Source organism: Grus americana, chromosome 3 (genome assembly GCF_028858705.1).
Source record: "Grus americana isolate bGruAme1 chromosome 3, bGruAme1.mat, whole genome shotgun sequence".
In the NCBI taxonomy this organism is placed as follows: Eukaryota; Metazoa; Chordata; class Aves; order Gruiformes; family Gruidae; genus Grus; species Grus americana.
This window is the reverse complement of record NC_072854.1, coordinates 73,225,136-73,243,596: the sequence shown is the minus strand read 5'-3', so window position 1 is coordinate 73,243,596 and position 18,461 is coordinate 73,225,136. Positions and strand designations below refer to the sequence as shown.

The window sequence follows — 18,461 nt, the reverse complement described above, 5'->3', positions numbered from 1 at the left end:
TATGAGCTTCTCTAAGGATTTCCTGAATATACCATTTTAAAAGGTTATCTTATTAAACCAATTCCCATCAGACACTTCCCTGTCAAACCATTCGTGCAAAATAAACCTTGCTATTTCTGGCCATTGATTAGACAGGCACATAACAAAGGCATGCCTCTCCTCTCTTTGGATAAAACAGTCCTAAACTGAAATTCATCGATGCTTGTGGATTTTGAGTCCTGAGGTAGAGATTTTCTCATCAAGGTAATAAAAGCTGAGCTAGCAAATAGTACTTTCATTGTCTGCTAATTGCATTATCTTTTTTTTTTTTTTCCCCCTCAACCCCTTTCTTACCTTCCTGTTTTCTTGGCTGGCAGAACTACATGGCACACATATATAATATCTATACATGAGTATAATATGACAGAAGGCTGTCTTTTTTGGGAGTGATATTTTAGTTCCATCATGATGACATATTTCCAGTTTTCCTTCTATCCTCTGTGCAAAAATATAGTTTCAAAGTCAACTGAGTTCCTGGTGAAAGTGTTATGATGTTCTAGCAGCTACATTTTAGACAGTTCAAACATCTCCTTGACCAGTACTGGATCAAGTTCTAATTTTGTTAAACAGATGTATTTACTTTTTTAAAATTATTCAGAATGCAAACATACATTTATTATAAGACCAATAGTAGCAATAGGGAAATATAAAATTAATATGTTTGCTAGAGTTGGCATTTCTTGCAGTACAGTTAAACTTGATGTTAATGCAGCAAAGGACATAAATAACATTGTTGTAGTGATCTCATTCTTTGTACTAGGTCAGTCTTCCAGGGATAGTTCTGTTCTTCCTCTGCCAAAACTATGTAGTTCCCATTATACAATGCCAGTCTTCCACAGCTAATTCTTGTTAACTGATGTGGCATCCTTCTACTTTATTCTATTTCAGTGGGGATTAAAATGTAGTTTCCAGTGTGCAATTGCTGGCTGTGCATATGGAATACTGTCTGTCACACAAAAAATAGTAGCTAATAAAAATGTTCTTTTCTTCATGCAGTTGGTGAGGAGTTTTATGTTTCTCTATCATTTAAATCATGGCAATATCTAGAGGCTTTCATCAAATGAAGTTCCATTAGCTAGACAGCGTGGACGGGTGGAGGTCATGCAGCTGAAAGGAAGCATAACTGGGGAGATAAGAGACAGGTAAGATGGGGAAGAGAAAAGCATGGAGTGACAAGGCATTGCCGGGCCATAGCAAGAGTCAGTGTACAGGACAGTAAGGGGCCCTATAGCACAGCATGGGGGATTTAGTGGGCCAGTGTCACAGGATGAAAACTGACTGGCAAACAGAGTTCATCCCCATTCGTGGGAATCCCCTTTGGCTTATAGCTGTGGTTACTGCATAGATGATACATGGGTTTCAGGTCTGCACAGGTCTCCCATCTCCTCCCTCTTCTCCCGATAACAACTGCAGAGTGAAGTTCACTGCACGAATTTGAAAAATGTTTACTATTTATAATTAATTAGTAAATAAAGTCTGATTTTAAATAAGAGTTAGTTTGCTCAAGAGCTGTATTTTTACTCCATGTTAAGTAAAAACGTAATGCTGCATTTCATAAAGATACTGTAAAAAAAAACCCCTGGTTTTTTCCCTGTTCTTTCCATCAGCATTGTTTCCTAAGTGTTGTCAAATGGGGCATTGGGTTAAATATTTTTCCTTTCTTATAACTGGAAATAGAATTAATATCTATTGGATAGATTATGAACTATTTATATTTCAAACAGCATTGACGGTCCTGTAGTAATTTACTACTTTCCGTCTCTTCTTCCCCTTTCTCCGTTAGTTATAATGTCACGCGGAAAATTATGTTATCACCAATGTATTTATATATCTGTATTCATATATTTATACACTCTCCTTACTTAACAACTCTGATAATATCTTCACATCCACATTCTTTCTCAACAGTTGTGTGCTCTGCCTGCCATGGACGTTGTGAAAAGGTGATGATCCATGATGAAAGCGACCTTTGATATTATCTATTCCTAACTTCCTTTCTCTAACTGACCAATATTTACTAATGCTGAGCAATCTAATTTCTTTTCTGTTGTATATCTCAGATAAGTGTTACCAGATCACAGTTAAGAGGATTCAGAATCAATCCCATGGTATTCACTAAGGATAAGACATTTGCTCCATGTGGAATAGCTGGTCCCTCAAGGCTTAGGTTACTGTAAGACTGTCCACTCCTTTAGCCTGGGTACATTAAGCCTACCCATACTGTAGTTCTCAGTGGGGTGGGAAATAAGGAATTTTAATGCACCAGGAGTCAAGCAGAGAGGAAGGTAGAGGACTAAGCACAGGTGGCCATTAGTAGAAGGTAAAAGGCAACCTGGAAAACTCAAACAATTTTGCTTTCTAAGACAGCAGGAAGCAGCTGAGAGTGCTGTGCCTGTTTGGCTTTTAATCACATCCCAGGTTTCTCCTGAGGTAGTACCAGCTGTGCAATCTTCCTTTACTTACAGCTCGCAGGTCATAACACACAAAATCTGTAGAGCTCTTTTTCTGGCTCTGTCGTCTCCATCAATTTTTCTTCCTTCATCTCTTCTATCTTTTTGTGAGCAACATTCCTTGTATCCAAACTATTCAAAGATTCAGACTGCTGTTCTTACATTTGCCCTATAACAGTATTTTTATTGAAAAATCTATTTTCCTTTATTTTTTCCACTATTGTGTTTTGTTTGCTTGTTTTTTAAATGTGCATGTGGCTTATCTTGGGGTCTGCAGGTTTTGTTGGTTTTTCAATGGATGAATATAAGAAGCATTATTTTCAATCCTTCTCCAGAAATAACTTTTTTCCTATTCTCATGTATAAACATGGATTTAAAAATTTGCTTTCAGATTTTGTTGATAGAGGTAGACTAGATTTAGTTTCTTTGAGATGGACACTTAACCTTTCACGTATAATTCAGCCATAAATTAAAAGGAAATGACAACACTGGGGACTTGTCATCTTCTCCACGGTTTTGAATTTCCGTTTCTTTCTGATCATCAGGAAACGGCAATTGGTCCTGTTTGTTGTCATGAGGGTCGTTCTCTCTTCTGTCTGCCCATGTGTTGCGTGTCTGTGGTGACTATAGCAATTTTATTTGCAGAACAGAAACATTAAGAAAGCAATGTTTCTTGCGTCAATTTAAAAGGTTGTAAAAATCACTAAAACAAAGTTGAAAACAGAAGGGACACTTCTGCTGTGGTATCAGTCAGCTCTTCAATTAATGCCTTCAGATGCTCTCCCCAGTGACCTCAACTCTTGGCTGAAGTTGTCCATGACCTCTGGGTCTCCCCGGCTCGCCTGGCTCAGGCACAGTTGGACTGAGCCTTGGCTGGCAAGGCGCCATCCTGCCTTGGGGTCCCCTTTGGCTCCCGGCTCCCCAGCCCTCAGGGAGCAGCTGGCTTACGCAGCGGGCTTCAGTTGATGCTATTTGGCTTTTACTCTTCCACCTTTCCTTGCCCATAAACACAGCAATTTTACTCAAGTGAAGTTTCTGCACAGTGCCTTTCAGATTTGCTTTGCATACCTCCCGCTATTGCATGAAGCAAAGTGACAATTAAGTGTTTTATGCGAGTCCATACCCATTCCTCTTCTCTGGCTGGATTCATGAATGGAAAAGGAAAAATATTTCCCTCTCACTGTGTCGTGTAAGAGGAAAGGCTGCTTACACGCCCTTTCCTGATTGTGCCCTTGTGCAAAAGCTGGACAAAATCAGGTTCTACTTTTAAAAAGCTTACTTGAGTTTTCCATTAGTAAGTGTGACATCATCACTAATTAATACAATTTGATCCTAGGAACACTTTGATTGTTCTGGGGTCAATAGATTAATAAAATATAAAAGGAGTTTTGGCTTCCTAAATAAGAATGTAAAGCTTAAGTTATAGTAGCACATTTTCTGTCTTCCTACTTACATGACTTGTACTTTCTCTAATGAGCCAATGACAATGACAGGAATGAACCAAATTACTTGCAAGGAGATTGCATGGACCATATAGCTGGCTGAGCTGTAAGATCTCCAGGGGTCCTTTCCAGCCTAAATTATTCCATGACTGCATAAATAAAGGGCAAAAGCATAGCATCTATGTCAAAAGCAAAGCCCACATGCTTTCTTGGGAAAGATAAAAATTAAGAGGAGTTTTCATCAGGAAAATGTTTGATATCAGAAAAGACATCTATACCTATTGCCTGGAAGAAATCTTCTAATTAAAGTACAACTTGGGATCTAGAAGGAAAGCAGCTGTCCCCTCAATCTCCAGTACAGAATTAACAAAGAATAATTCTTTGTTAATGCATTTTGAAATTAATCTGGTTATATTGTGTATTAATTTGGTGATTTGGTAATTTAGACACTTTGAAGAATTGAGGTCTTCTCAGTTGTGACTTTGCTGCACTTTTGTGTTCTTATTTAGTCTAATGAAATGTCAGTAGTTTATTCAATGGTACATTTATGTAGTTATAGGTTGGCTTGACCATATAAAAAGTATATGGAACTATTTTACTCCTGTGATTTTAAGCATGTTTCAAGTACCTATAAGAATACATGTAGTCTGAGCAAGATTTTGGCAAATCACTCTAGTCTTTTTCTAAATGTACATCTGTTCACAATTTTTAGTAATGTTTATAACAGATAAGTGAGTTTTACCCTTTTTTCATAATATCTTCAATATAGCTTTCTGATTAGCATAACACAATGAAACCTCTCACTTTTAGAAAATCTTCACTTATGTTTTTCTCTCAAACACTTGGATAAGTCTGCATATTAATCAATTTTTAATAGAAAAAAAAATCAGTGGGTGATATTTCTAATTCCTAGATAGTGCTGGTAGGCAGGTATTGCCGCATGCAAACTCTGTATTTAAGTATGCATCTCACTATGGCTATTCCATGCCACAAAATGAGGTTACTGTGAGATGCGGTGTATTACTATTCAGCTGCTGCTCGCTAGCAGGAGCCTGTGTGGACCTTTTCCTTACATCAGTGAGTATCTGCCATCCTAGCTCTCTCAGTGATGAGAGATGATACAGCATGATACCTAGAAGGAGTAACACTTGAACAATCTGAATAATAAACTTACAATCTAGTCTTTAATAAGTAGCATTTAAACAAGATGGCATATTTCAGTGGTTCTTCCGAGCAAGATACCTTATCATTTCCAGTTATGTTCAGGGCATATTTTGATTTAATATGGATTGGACAGCAGACATGTAAATGCTGCTACTGTCCTACTGTAGCTCTGTTTGATAAGGCAGATGCTTTTAAGGCACAGAGGTTAGCTGGGTGATGTTGAACTAAGTTTGGTTTAGACAAAAAGATGATTGTACTTAGATTTCTTATTTCATAACAGTGTAGCTACATGAATAAACATTTATGACTTTAAGATACCATTAAGTGCAGAAGAGTAAATCAATAATAATTTTATATATTTTTAAAGTGCTCTATAGCAGCTGCTTTGGGTCAAGTATAATAGTATTGCCTGAACAAAGTGGATTATTAAAAAAAAATATTCAAAGCATTACAGCTATTTTAATGTTCACTAACTGTTTGTGAAAAGATTGTTAATTTTTAGGTGAGTTCATTATTCAAATTATTCATTGGTTTCTTGCTTTGCAAGTGGTTCATGAGTTCATTCAATGCAATACTATGTTAGAAGGTTACTGAAGTCTAATGATTTTATTTTATTTATTCTATGAAACTTCAAAGTATTACTTGATTCTCTCACTGGAAAGGTTTAGGTGCTTAGGTGACTCACTAGCATAGTATGAATTGGATATTTTCCATATTAATATATAATTTCAAATGAACAATTTCTGAATATTTGAGTGGAAAATATCTTATTCATAAACATTCATAGTAATCTGAATGTTCAAGTATCCACAGAAAGTGAAGAAGAAGGAATGGTAGATACGGCCAAATTTAAAATAGCTTTGGTAGAAACAGAAACAGCTGTTTATTGAAATATTCTTCTAATACATGTTAACATTGATTAATAGTTTCATAAGTTTTGAGATTTTATCATAGGTTTAATCATATTTCACCTTTTGCTTCCTATTTTATTTGATCTGATAGTTTGAAGCCAATGTTAGTATGCTTTGGTATGGAATGGATAGCATGCTCTTATCCATGGCCACCAGTTCCTCTGCAGATGTGGTGTCATTGAAGGGCTATCTAAGCAATGAGCATAAATATGTGTGTACAGGCTCAGCTGTCAAGCATGAGTGTGGAAATAGCATTCCAGAAACCTTGTACAGGTATGGAAATAGGATATATGCAAACCAGTGATACCAACCTGATGCAAGATGTAGGATGTCCTATTTAGATGTGCATATTTGAAATTTGATTTCTATTGAAAAAAGGCTTGTATTATATCTATATTATATATGTGTATTTCTCTTAAGTATTATCATATAAGATGGTTACAGTAAGGGATGGCTTGAGGGAATCCAGAATATAAACCACTGAAAGAAAATTCTGGACTATCCTATGAAAGTCAACGTCTTGGAGAAATCTAAAGGTTGGAATTCAAGGTATTTTTGAGCTGAGCACAGTTTGTGTGAAAACAGAGAAGGAAATGTGATTCTAAGATGTTTCTCTATTTCCCTGTTCCTCACCACCTCAACAAACAAAGCAAGGAGAGAAGAAAGGAAATGTGCTTCTCCTTTTCCTGTTTGTGGTTAAGGAAGACATCTATGAATTAATCTTCTGGGAATCACAACAAGTTCACATCCAAGCATCCAGCAAGCTCTGCTGGAGTGGCATGGAGCAGAGGGCAATGTCTTTACCTGTTCTCTTTCCTGTATGTATACCTGTACCTTTCCGTGTATTTCTAGCCTATTTCCCCTCCATATGGTATCTTTCCAGTCCTTCAGATCTGGCCCTGAGACTTGAGTAGTTTGTAGTTGGTCGGAGCACAGGTAGTAAGGACTCCATCTCCCTTTATGCCTTCACGTGGTTGCACAAACAAGACCTCAGTCTCTAAGACATTCAGACAGGATGGAAGTCTTAACAAGAATATTTCTTTCCAACTATCCTTCCTGAAAAGGGACTACACTTGAGCTCTCCATGGCAGGAACCACCGCTTACTGTCCATATTCATTCTTCAGTGGAGTCTTCTTGCATGTAATTTGTAGCACAGCAGCAGCAAGGGGATAAAAAAAATCCCCAGGAACTGGTACATAGAAGCAAAGATAAACGTCTCTATTTTCAGATTTGAGTGTATTAATAAGATGTTAAAAATCTTGGATTTGGCTGCACATATTGGAGCCCAGGAGCACTTTATATGAGGCACAATGTTAAGATTAAGGCTTCCTATTTGTGTGTGTTTGTTTAAAATTAGATACTTTCCTCCTCCCTACACACGTGCATTCATTTGGAAAAGATACTGGGCTTTCATGATGCCTCATGTTGTGGATTTCAAATATGCAGAGCAAGGATTCAATCCTCTTGACAGGCCGGGGTGAAAGCATGTGTACACCTTTTGAAAAATCAGCTATTGCCTTAGAGAATATGTGTATGGTTGATCATTTTCCAAGATATGCACCACTGTGCACCCTTGAGAACAGTAAAACCTTTCCTGTGTGAAAGCAGCAACTACATTTACAAAAAGCTGCACATGCCAACCATGTCAAGAATCTTCACAGTAGAGATTCCCCAAGATAACGCCTGCATGATAGGCAGTTAAATTACATTATGTAAATTGCATGCAAATATATGCTCTGCATACGATAATTAAAACCTTTCTAAATACATATTTGCAAAATACAATCCATCATGGTCCGCAAGGTTATAATCTACATTTTTTAAATGAACGGTGCAAAAACTCTGAAAATTCACAGAAAAGTGAATGATAATAATTTGAAACATAATGACCTATCATTTATCAACTTAGGTTCTTTACGGAGTGTCACTCATTCAAAAAAATCCACTGACTCACTAAATAAAAATTGGAAGCCCTTACCAACAATTTGTGCTTGCATAAAATACAAGAACTAATGTGCTACTGTGACAGTGGGCCTTCAGTAATCATGGATGGGAAGTGAAAAATTGTGTATGCAATGTTATGAAACAGAACCTGGTAAGAACAGAAAATTTACTAAGAAATATGACAAAGAGCTTGCAGAAAGTGGCCTTGGGAATTATTTTTAAACTTCATCTTTCAATTTCTCTCAGAAAATAGCACCTCCTGTAGGACATTAGAGTTCAAACCACGATGGGTTCATGTAGCTATGTCAAAGGGAGCAGGGTTAACTGATAAATCATACCGGTCTCTTTCTGAGTCATGCTGGTGGTCTCTAGAGATGTTCAGCTCAAGTCCTGACCGGGTTTGACATGCTCTTCAATCTATAGTCCATGGCAGGATTACAACCCACAGTGGCATAGTAGCGCTGTGTGAGTTATGAGTCTAAAATCAGTAACTGCACAGTCTGGCACCAAACACTCCTCTCGTACCTTCTCTTGTGTGTGGGGGAGATTGTCACGGCAGCAATCTTCTCTCTCCCTCTTATTTTCCATTGCCCTCCCAGAAGGAGTTTGAGTGGCTTTCTCCTCCTGCTTCCAGTTTGCAGAGCTGATATTCCCATGACGCTTTCAGCTGATTTGAATCAGGACTGACCTACGAAGGTCAGCAACTAGGAGAAATCTAAAGGCCTGAATTCAAGGTACATTTGAGCCCAGCACAGTATGTGGGGAAAGGGTACAGGTACAATTCTCACAGTACCTTGTGATGCCTACTGCATAAAACCCGTGGCTTGGGAAGGTGATGACTCCTGCTTTTCTCCATCTATGCCTGTGGGAGCAAAACTACTGGCCTAGAAACCCCCTTTTTTCCCTTTCAGCTGACAAGATTTAGTGGATTTGATTCTTCTGGTTCTAAGGATGTCAGTCAGTGCTGAGCAAGCCTCAGGTTATAGCATGACAGTATACAGCCTTTCAGCCTGGTCTCGCCAGCAGAGATACAGGCCTCTCTGTGGCCATGGGACTAATCTCCTAAGATTACCAGGACTTGTCACACATGTAAAAGTAAAACTATGCTTTTTAAGAATTCATGGTTTGGCAGCTGAGGAAAGCTCTCCCACCTTTCAGTGCAAGTATGTAGTACTGATGAATTAGCGGGTTGAATGAGTGCAAAAATCATCTTTTTTTCCTCATGTTTTAAATAATGCTCATTAACAGTAAAGGTCAGCACCTTTCAGCTGACTACTGGGATTGACCAATAATGCATAAGCCTAAGGAGGAAAGTCACTTTGCCAGTTGCTGACTTCTGAATATTGGACAGTTTCAGTTTTCATTACATGGCATCTTCTGTTTGAGTTACAGACACTGAATATCTTTGGTAGAATTTCTGATTGCCAGAGAATAGGTCTGTCCTCCTTCACAATAAGCTAATAGTGTTTTTTCTTTCCAGTACATCAGGCTGGTGAAATAAAGAAATTTTTTAAAAGTCTGGTCCCAGAAGAGGGCAGCTAAGCAGTTAGCTACTGTACTGTTTGCAAATTACTCGGGACCTGATTGTGCCACCTGTGCTCATATGAAGTAGCAACGCTGATCTTTTTGGTGGAGCTGCCTATGAAATTATTCCACCTGCCACACTGGTACTTTCTGGGTTGGCCTTATGCTGAGCTCTGAGTTTCCATCCATTCTGCCAGAAAAGCAGGCAGGAGGCCATCACAGTCGTACAACTCCCGCACGCAGGCAGGAGAATCCATGCTGGACGTTCCAGTGGGGCGCTGTCAGAAAAGACTTTTATAAAAAGATAAAATTGAATTTGAAGGCTTCCAGGTCTGACTAGCTCTGGAAATCCAGAGCACTGACATTTATTAGAACCAAATAACAAATTATTTAAAGTCCACTTATCACTATTTCGGGGCTTGTAGCATTTTGAAATGCCGCTAAATAAGCAGTGTCAGAGCTTCTAAATAAGCACTGTCTGACCACCACAGAGAAAGATGGTTTTGCAAAAAGCACTTTGCAAGTAAAATGTCCAGTATTTTATTTATATAATCCAGCATATAAAAATCGTCCTTGAAAATAAAGATATTGACATATATAACAAAATGGCATGGCACTTCATTGAATGTTGCATACCTTGAGTGGTGCTGTCCTCATATTTAAATCTATTAGATGTTTAACATAACAGCAGGCCAGCTGGCAGCCTTGATAGCAATGGTAAGAAGGCATTCAGAAACGTGCTCTGCGGGGATGTATATTGATGTGACAAGGAAAGCATATTGACATGGGCTTTAGTTTTGTGGAAAGAAGAGAAAGGCAAGAATATGGACTCTGATCCTTTTGTGTGACAGTTATGGTCACCTGGGGCCCTGCTACCCTACCTGAGTGGGATATCTGCAGGGAACCTCTGTGAAGGTTGAAAGTTTGAAACTACCGTTTCCAATTTACATACGTATAGCTACGTGTACTGTTGTTTTCAAAGTGGATAAAAATATCCACTAGCATAGGAACAGAACCTGTCCAAAAACAAAAAAAAAGATGGAAATTATTTTAATATGATTGATTTATTTGATTTTATAATGACAGGAATATCTGCTGTAGGCAGAAGGATTATTGCAAAAATAATTCACTTAGCATTCATAAAGAGCTTTTTGCTCTTAATTTCTTTTATATATTTTATGACTTGGCCAATACAGCATTAAAAAAACTTATCATGAATGCAAACTTCTTAAGAAAACATTACCTTAGCTAATGCAAAGGAAGTTGACAAAGCTGCCAGTGATGCAGCCCTCCAGACAGAGGAGTCTAAACCAGTTGCCCTCTACAGCTTTGGTCCATCAGATCAAGCCTTACAAGGGTGCAGGTATCAAATTGCCAGTCAGTGTCCATGATTGACAAACGTGTTCCGTTTGTTTTCCTGTGAAAGGATGCTACCTCCTACAATAATCACAGGGCAAGTGGTCTTCAACAACAACAGCATATTTTCTTCTTGCGTGCTTGCTTATTTGGCAAAAACATCTGGAATAGTAATGCTCTGAGTGCTGTGCGGGGAAGCAGAGCAGAGCTACTGCTGCATAGTTTAAGTCCTGAGGAGATGAAAATAGAAAGCCTGATTGCTGGTTGTCTCATCAGCCCTTGTGAAAAGCAGCTGACAGTGTTCATGTTTGGAAGAGGAGAGGAAATTGGAAATCCATTACATTTCTCCTGGTATTTCAGTCACAGGAATATATGTAACTGCAGTTCAGAAAATACAGAGAGGCTAAGATGCTGAAGCCACAATTCAGAAGCCCATTGTCACACATTAGCAGAAGAGTGAAATGCTTAAGAAAAAAATAACTTTGTTTCTTCGGACTCAGTCTGTAATAATGGGACATAGGGTAGCTCTGGGCTTTTTCCGTTTCTGCTTGATTTTTGTTTGTCACTGAATGCTGAAATTTAGATTTGGCATCATGAATGTCAGCCACTGAGCGCAGCTTGCATAGTGACCATTTTGTTTGTGATAAACACCACAAAACCATAACAAAAGCAGTTTCTCTCTCTCCTAAGAGCGAACAGAGTGGTTGCTGGTTTGACACCCACATGCTTGTCCCTCCCTCGCTGTTTCTGTCTTCACACTTTAAACCCCCTCACAGAGCTTCAGCTCAACTGTTGCACAAGATCCCCAGCACATTTCAAGGCCAGAAAGTCACACAAACCCTATGATGGACACTCATCAGGGAAGGCAGTTTGGGTGACGGATATTGGGCCATCTCCTGAAATGTGCAGTAAAGGCACACAGAAGGATGGTTTTGCAAAGTGCTATGCGTGGTGCCACTTGCTACTCAGCAGGATAAAAGAAGGAAAGTAGGTGGAAAGTACTCAGTTCTGACAACCAAAGAATAGTATGCACTGCCTTTTTTTAATGAGATTTCTTTTTTCTGTTGAATTGGCTATTGGTCTTGTGATTCTGTCACTGACATGCACTTGTCATCTGGACTTCAGTATCACGCTGAGGCCCAGCATTAGAAATGTCAATTTTTTTAACATTGTCTTCTGGAACACTATCCATTATTCATATGGCACTAAGGATGCACAGTTCCCAGACAATCCTTTTTTCTTTTTTTTTTTTTTTTTTTTTAAATATATACACAGCAAAAAGGAATATAGGCAGAGATTATAACAAGATCTTAGGTCTCTGATAATCCTCCCACGGCTGCTGGTAGGGCTGCACGGCCCCCTTAGGGCACCTTCCAGCACAGGCAGCCTGTAGCTGCCAGGATGGCAGGGCTCCCCTAAGAGACCAGAGCACTCCTTTTTGCTTCCTTGACTTTACTGAAAGTAGAGCAAAGCTCCCATATGAACTTCAACACGCATGAACTTTTTTCTCTGATTCCACTGCCTTTTCTTCACATTTCACTGCACACAAAACTAATCAGACAGATTTAACAATTTGAGGAAGTTGAAGAGAGAATAAAAAACATTTGGGGCCAGAAAGAGATAAAGAATCATTAGGTGACAACCTGTGTTCCAATTTAGGGGAACTTTCCCATCAGCTGCCCCCAGAGAACTTGAAATACACTTCCTCTTGCCTTTGTAGAATTGGTCTGCTTTGCCTTCAGAGTGAATGTGGCAATTTTCCAAGCCAAACTTACAGGGGAGAGGAAATATATCACTCTAATGTTTGGCTTGTAGGAATCCAAGCAGTAGAGAAACTACCTCCTTTCTAGAAAGTCTTGTAAAAAATGGCCCGATTTTCTTAATCTTTTTGACTCATTAATGTTTCTGCTTGAGTCTACGGTTTGCAAGCCATAAACATTGTGACAAATAATGAAGTAATCATGCAATTAGGACTCAATTGCTTATGTTTTAAGAGTAAACCTCTTGCTTGGTTTTCCCCCACATAAGAAGAAATAAATATTGTGTCTTTGTCTCCCCTCTGGTGCTAGTTTATGACTTGAATTATGTGAAATCCAGAAAGTTTGTTCTGGTTTTACCTTTGTAGGATTATCTAGACTGTGATCTGTCGTGAGGCAGAGTGCACAGTACTTTTAACTAGTTGCCCTCAGTGCACGGACAAGTGAGGAGTGAGTGGGGGTGTGCAGGGAGGATGAGCTGTGGCTTCCTTCCCTCTACAAAACTCAAGGCATTCTAGTGGGGCAGGGATCAGGGATGGACAAACCGTGGCTTTTTAACTCTGTGCACTCCTGTGGCAATTCAGGAGCAGCTGTCAAGCTGAGGCTGTGCCACGTGATTATCATTTGGGCTATATTGGTACAAGGGCAGAACCTGAGTAACCCGCATGGCTGGCTGTGTGCAGAAGTGACCCAGCAGATGCTGCTGGGTTCAGCCTGGCAGAGAGAGTCGCTTTGGGATACCGTGTCATGCCCATCCTTGTTCCACAGCAAGACACTTCAGCCATCACTGTCTCCCTCCTGTGACCTGCTCCCGGCGCATCCCCCTGATCTCCGCTCTCATACCACATATGAGATGCAACATGCATACACATGTATCTCGTGCTGCTTGGCTATATGAAGGTATTGGTCAGTGGTTTGTAAGCTCAGAAATTTTGGACGGTTCTGCTGCAAGGCTTTGGAAACAAAGATGAAATCCTGGCTCAAATGTGCCATGTAGTGCCATCTTAAAGTACAGCTTTGTGGGTCCCTGGGCCCAGGTTGAAAGGAATCTGTTGATCACTCAGTCAGTGGGCTGCCAGATGTCCCATGTCTTAAATAACTTCCTGTAATAGAGGCTTGGGTCGTGTGTCCCATGCGGAAAGCGTTCAGTACATGGGTTTCCTGTATTTCCACGGAGACCTGCCATTTTTTCCAGGTACCTACCGCGCAGATGCAGCAGTTAACATGAATGTCAGCTAAACCGTGCAGCTGTTCAGTCTGGTGGCTGGGGACCAGACTCACACGTGCCCAATGCATCGTCACTTTACACCTGTTTGACTAGGACTGTGACAGAGTTTGCTACTTCAAATCTTGTCTGTTTTCCCTTGTGGAGAGCCAGGCACATCTATGCTGAATGTCTCATAAATACCCTCAGCTGGTGTGGCCTGCACCACAACACTCTTCTCAAGGCTGTGTGTAAGAGGCTCCTAACACGGACCTTCTTTCAGTCTGTCTGGATGCAAGCCTCTTTTGGGTGAAACAGAATTCTCTCTTAGTGCTCAATCACATTTTTCCTTTTGAGCTCTTTGCTGTTGGAAGTGCTTCATCTGTCTGCTTTTCACAGCAGCAGTGCCGCTGATTTGATTCTGAGTGCATAGAGCTAGATCTGAGATGCCAGAATAATCTATTTCTCTCATGACATGCCCAGCATATTAAAATTAAGCAGTGGCTGACTTATATTTGCACTTAAATTAGACCGTAATAACACTGTTCTTAGGGGACCCTAATAAGAACTAGAGAGTGACACTAAATCAATTGGACGTCTTGTTAAAAGAACTAAACTGAAACTCGGATGCTAAGGCCAATGGACTTTGTTCAAACCTGTTAAAGTAGACTTTCCATGAAATAACATTTTCAAGAAAGAGTTTTATCTTCAGGTTTTTAAAAGTATCTCTTACATGAATAAACAGAGAAGTAAAATAGAGAGCCATTGTTTGTTTAAAAAAAAAAAAAGAAAGAAAAAGAAGAAGGAATAATAAAAGAAGCATGTTATCACAAATCCCATGCAGTGCAAAAATAGCATGGGGTTTTCTTTTTAGTTTGGTCAAATTTATCGAGTATTCTTATTCATTCTCTTCAAACACAATGCATTTCTCACTTTATGTTTGAGTCGAATTACTCTTCTAGCTGTAAGATCCATGCCTGCTGAGATCTCTTCTGCAAAACACCTGGGATCCTGGCTCAGTTTCCTTTCCATTGATATTCTTCCAGTTTCCACTCTTTACAGGACAGCCTAAATAAGGCAGAGTCTCTTCAGTCATAAAGACATCACACCAGAAGCTATGCCCAAAAACCCTTTCCAGAGGGACAAGGATAAAGCCTCATCATTCCAGATGAGTTAATGAGGACTCTTCATGAAATGGGTCAGGCTGCTCATTAGAAGTCTCCATCACTGTGTTTTCTTCTTTCCCTCTCTGCCTGAATTTTAGACATACATTTAGATTCCCCGTTAATCACTTGCTTCCAAGGGTGCTGGCCTGCTTTTTGGCTGGTTGCTTTTTCAAAACAAGCTTCATGTCTTTGTGTAATATTTTTTTTTTTATTTTTGTCTCTTTTCAGTGACGGTTGGGCAGACAGAGATGAAGTCATTGAAGGTTACGAACCTGAAGCAAACGGAGGCATCACTATCAAACTGCAGTCTCCAGAGGTCTTGTCATTTGATGACTACTATCTGAAGCTGCGTCTGGATACCAACACCCGCAACCCCTGGTTTCCTGAGTTCTGGCAGCACAGATTTCAGTGCCGCATCCCAGGGCACCCACTAGAGAATCCCAACTTCCAGAAGAACTGCACTGGTAACCTGTCAACTATTTTCCTGTTTGAATCTGTGCTCTGGCAAAAATTGGTCTTTGGTTTTCTTGTTCTTTTTTTTTTTTTTTTAAAAGTATAAATCACTGCTGAAAAGTGCCAGCCCCAAATTATACAGATATAAATCTGAACTCTGGCAGGAGTAGGTCTGGCACTGGTTGCAAAGCCTCCTCTCAACTTAGTTCTGCTCTGTTATAGAGTGACTTGTTCCCTTTTCACGTTTTAGGGCTATGCCAAGGCTGACAAGAGTGTCCAAGGTTGTAATATGGCTTGTAAAAAAATAAGTAACCATTACATTTTTACAAAAATAGGAACAAATTTAAACTTTTTTTCTCAAAGTCAGCTTTTCTGATCAGCTGAATAATCAGGGAATTCACCAAAAATATTATGACAGGGAAGAAATTTTAACGAAAATTTATGAGTCTTAAAATTGGCCAGTCATCTGCTTCACCCTTTCTTTTCTTCACCCATTAAAACATTTATACTTTGTTTCCACTATGTAGCACTCATATAATAAACACGCTGTCCTACAGATAGAAATAACTCTCACCTCATAGCAAGAGAAGTGTATCTGTACAGAGACAGGTTTTCTCTTCCATGGCAGAATCTGAGAAAATAAACTAAAATGTTTCACTAAGATTACATTTATTAGTAAATTGAGTGAGAGGTGATCACATTTCTGTAAAATACTTGCCAAATAATTTTTGCAAATATTTTGTTTGTAGTTTGTAAATATTTCATTTCCAGTCAAAAAGGTATACTCTGATGGTAAGGAAGTTATTCCATTAGAAACAAAACTAATGAAGCCTGGCTTCCCATGGATTTCTGTCCTTTTCTTTACATCTCCACCTTCTCTATCCTGTAGCAGTAATCTCAGTTGGTCTTCATGTGCTCCCTGAGCTGAATTCCCATAGTGTTTCTATTTCTTCTGTAACACTTCTTAACAACAGCTTCCATATTACCTTCCCACTTCCCGCCATACCCCCCACCCTCCAGTTCTCTCATTAACAGCTGAGACGTATCACCAAATACTGTCGCTGACTCAAAACTGGCCTGATGTGCTGACTGGCAGACAGGCTGGCCCATCTGAGTGCTGAGGGGCTAGTGGCAAGCCAGATGGGCTAAATAAATGTTGAGGTTATACTGATATTTATTTGTCAAAGGAGCCATTAACTTTGGACCCTACCAAAATGTTGCTTTATGGTATATATATTTAACTGATTTTGAGACTGCTTCAGCTCAGAAAAAGGAGTTAATATTGGCCAAGAAGGGCAGAAATTGCTAAGGGGTGGTTGAAAGATGGATGCATAGTGCTCGAAGCCACTGGACGTTGGAGAGGGTGCTGCAGAGGTACTGTTACATGCCTGCCCTGGTGTTCTGTGCTTCTCCAGGCATCAGGTATCAGAGACAGGAACCACTACGTTCTGATAATACTAGTGAAACACAAAAACATTTGTCTACATTGGTAGACTGACAGTTAATAGTCACAATTCAGGCACTCAAACATTTTTCCCTTCTCTAAAAAGCTTTAAGTTTTTGCATGAAGCCTCAAAATGTGTGATACTTTTTAGGCTTTGCTGAGAAGCAGTCAGCTCTTAAATTTGGTGGTGAACCACTGATAACCCTCAGGTTTGTCACACACAACTGAGAAGGTCATAAATGTCTCAAATCACCAAAGGGAAGCACTACAAGCTATCTATTCCTCACCATGGCATACCTGCAGGATCAAGAGACAAACTTGTCTTCAGCAAGTTTGGGGACAATAAAGTATTGTATTTCTTTTTCTTTAACTGCACAGAGCAGACTGGTGACTGTCTGGCACCACCAGAGCTTTCTGCACACATATATTCATCTGACCTTTCTGCAGGGTTAAGAATGTCACTTCAAATACTAATAGCTTCAAAGCTTGCTGGTGGTGCCTTTCTCTCCAAGGAGGCCTAGTATGACAGTGCAAAGAAACTGCCTTCTTCAGCTCTTGCAGGTTTGGAGACAGGCATCTTCACAGGCTCTCTGTCTGAATTGCCTCTTCCCTCCTTCACAAAGTATCTCCATGCACAGATTTGAAGGACAGAATCCATGCTTCTCAATAAATAATAAACACTAATATTTGAAATCCATTTAAAGTACCAATAGATGAAGTTCTGACTTCTTTGCGGTACTACAGATTTAAGCACTGCTGCCACTATTGCATCACCCCAGGATCAGTATTCAATACTGGTACCGAGCACCTTAACTCCATTATATCTAAGAGCTTTCACTCTTACCTCACAGTATTCCATCAATATTCCTGTAACAAGGTACATGCGGTCCTGCATTATGGGAAAAGCTGAGTCCCCTGTGGTCCCAGGAGTCCATTTACATTATTAGCATGCGTTGTGACTATGTCTGGGTCCTGATCTGTTCTGTATTCCAGAAGCGCACTGGTAGTCCTTACTGAGAACAAAGCACACCCATACTTCTACATAGATAGAAACTGATTCAAAGGCAGTAGACTGCTCAAGTTCATCTTCCACGTCTGGAGACTTAACATCTCAGGAAACGATCTAATGAAAAAGAAAACCAAGGACAAAAATACTTGTGATATTTAGGGGAGCATAGTGTATTTGTATTTACCCAGCAGCGGGTTGCCTAGGAGCAACCAGAAACAAAAAAAGAAAAGGCAGTGTTGTTCTCCAACTCCCTTATTAAAAAAGATTCAAAATCCTTGGACCTATCCATTTTGAAAAGGAGATTAATTACAAAGTTTGTATTTGAGAATTTTCAATTACTGCCTGCCCAGTATAATTTTCTCATATAAAACCCAATCACATCACTGAGTGATTTATTCAGAATTGCCACTGGAATGCGAAGTTCAATTTTTAGCATTCATGGGTAGGCAAGGACTTCTCCTCAAGCAATTACAGCTGCTGCATTTGCAATTTCTCACACCCTGTTACTGTTGAGTCAGCACTAGCTTGGGATTGCAGACTGTCTAGGAAGCAAGGGAAAGCCAGTTCCTAGAAACCCCCCTTCTCTGATGACAGGAA

At 39.6% G+C, this 18,461-nt stretch overlaps 1 protein-coding gene across 7 annotated transcripts in view; it reads left to right on the top strand.

Moving 5' to 3' along the window:
* Nucleotides 1-18,461, top strand: part of GRM1 (glutamate metabotropic receptor 1) — a 193,750-nt gene that overhangs the window by 107,496 nt on the left and 67,793 nt on the right. For all 7 annotated transcript variants that reach the window (XM_054822437.1, XM_054822439.1, XM_054822438.1 and 4 more), the window contains exon 4: nt 15,187-15,422. In XM_054822437.1, coding sequence (XP_054678412.1) covers nt 15,187-15,422 — 236 coding nt within the window. The remainder of the gene's footprint in view (nt 1-15,186; nt 15,423-18,461) is intronic.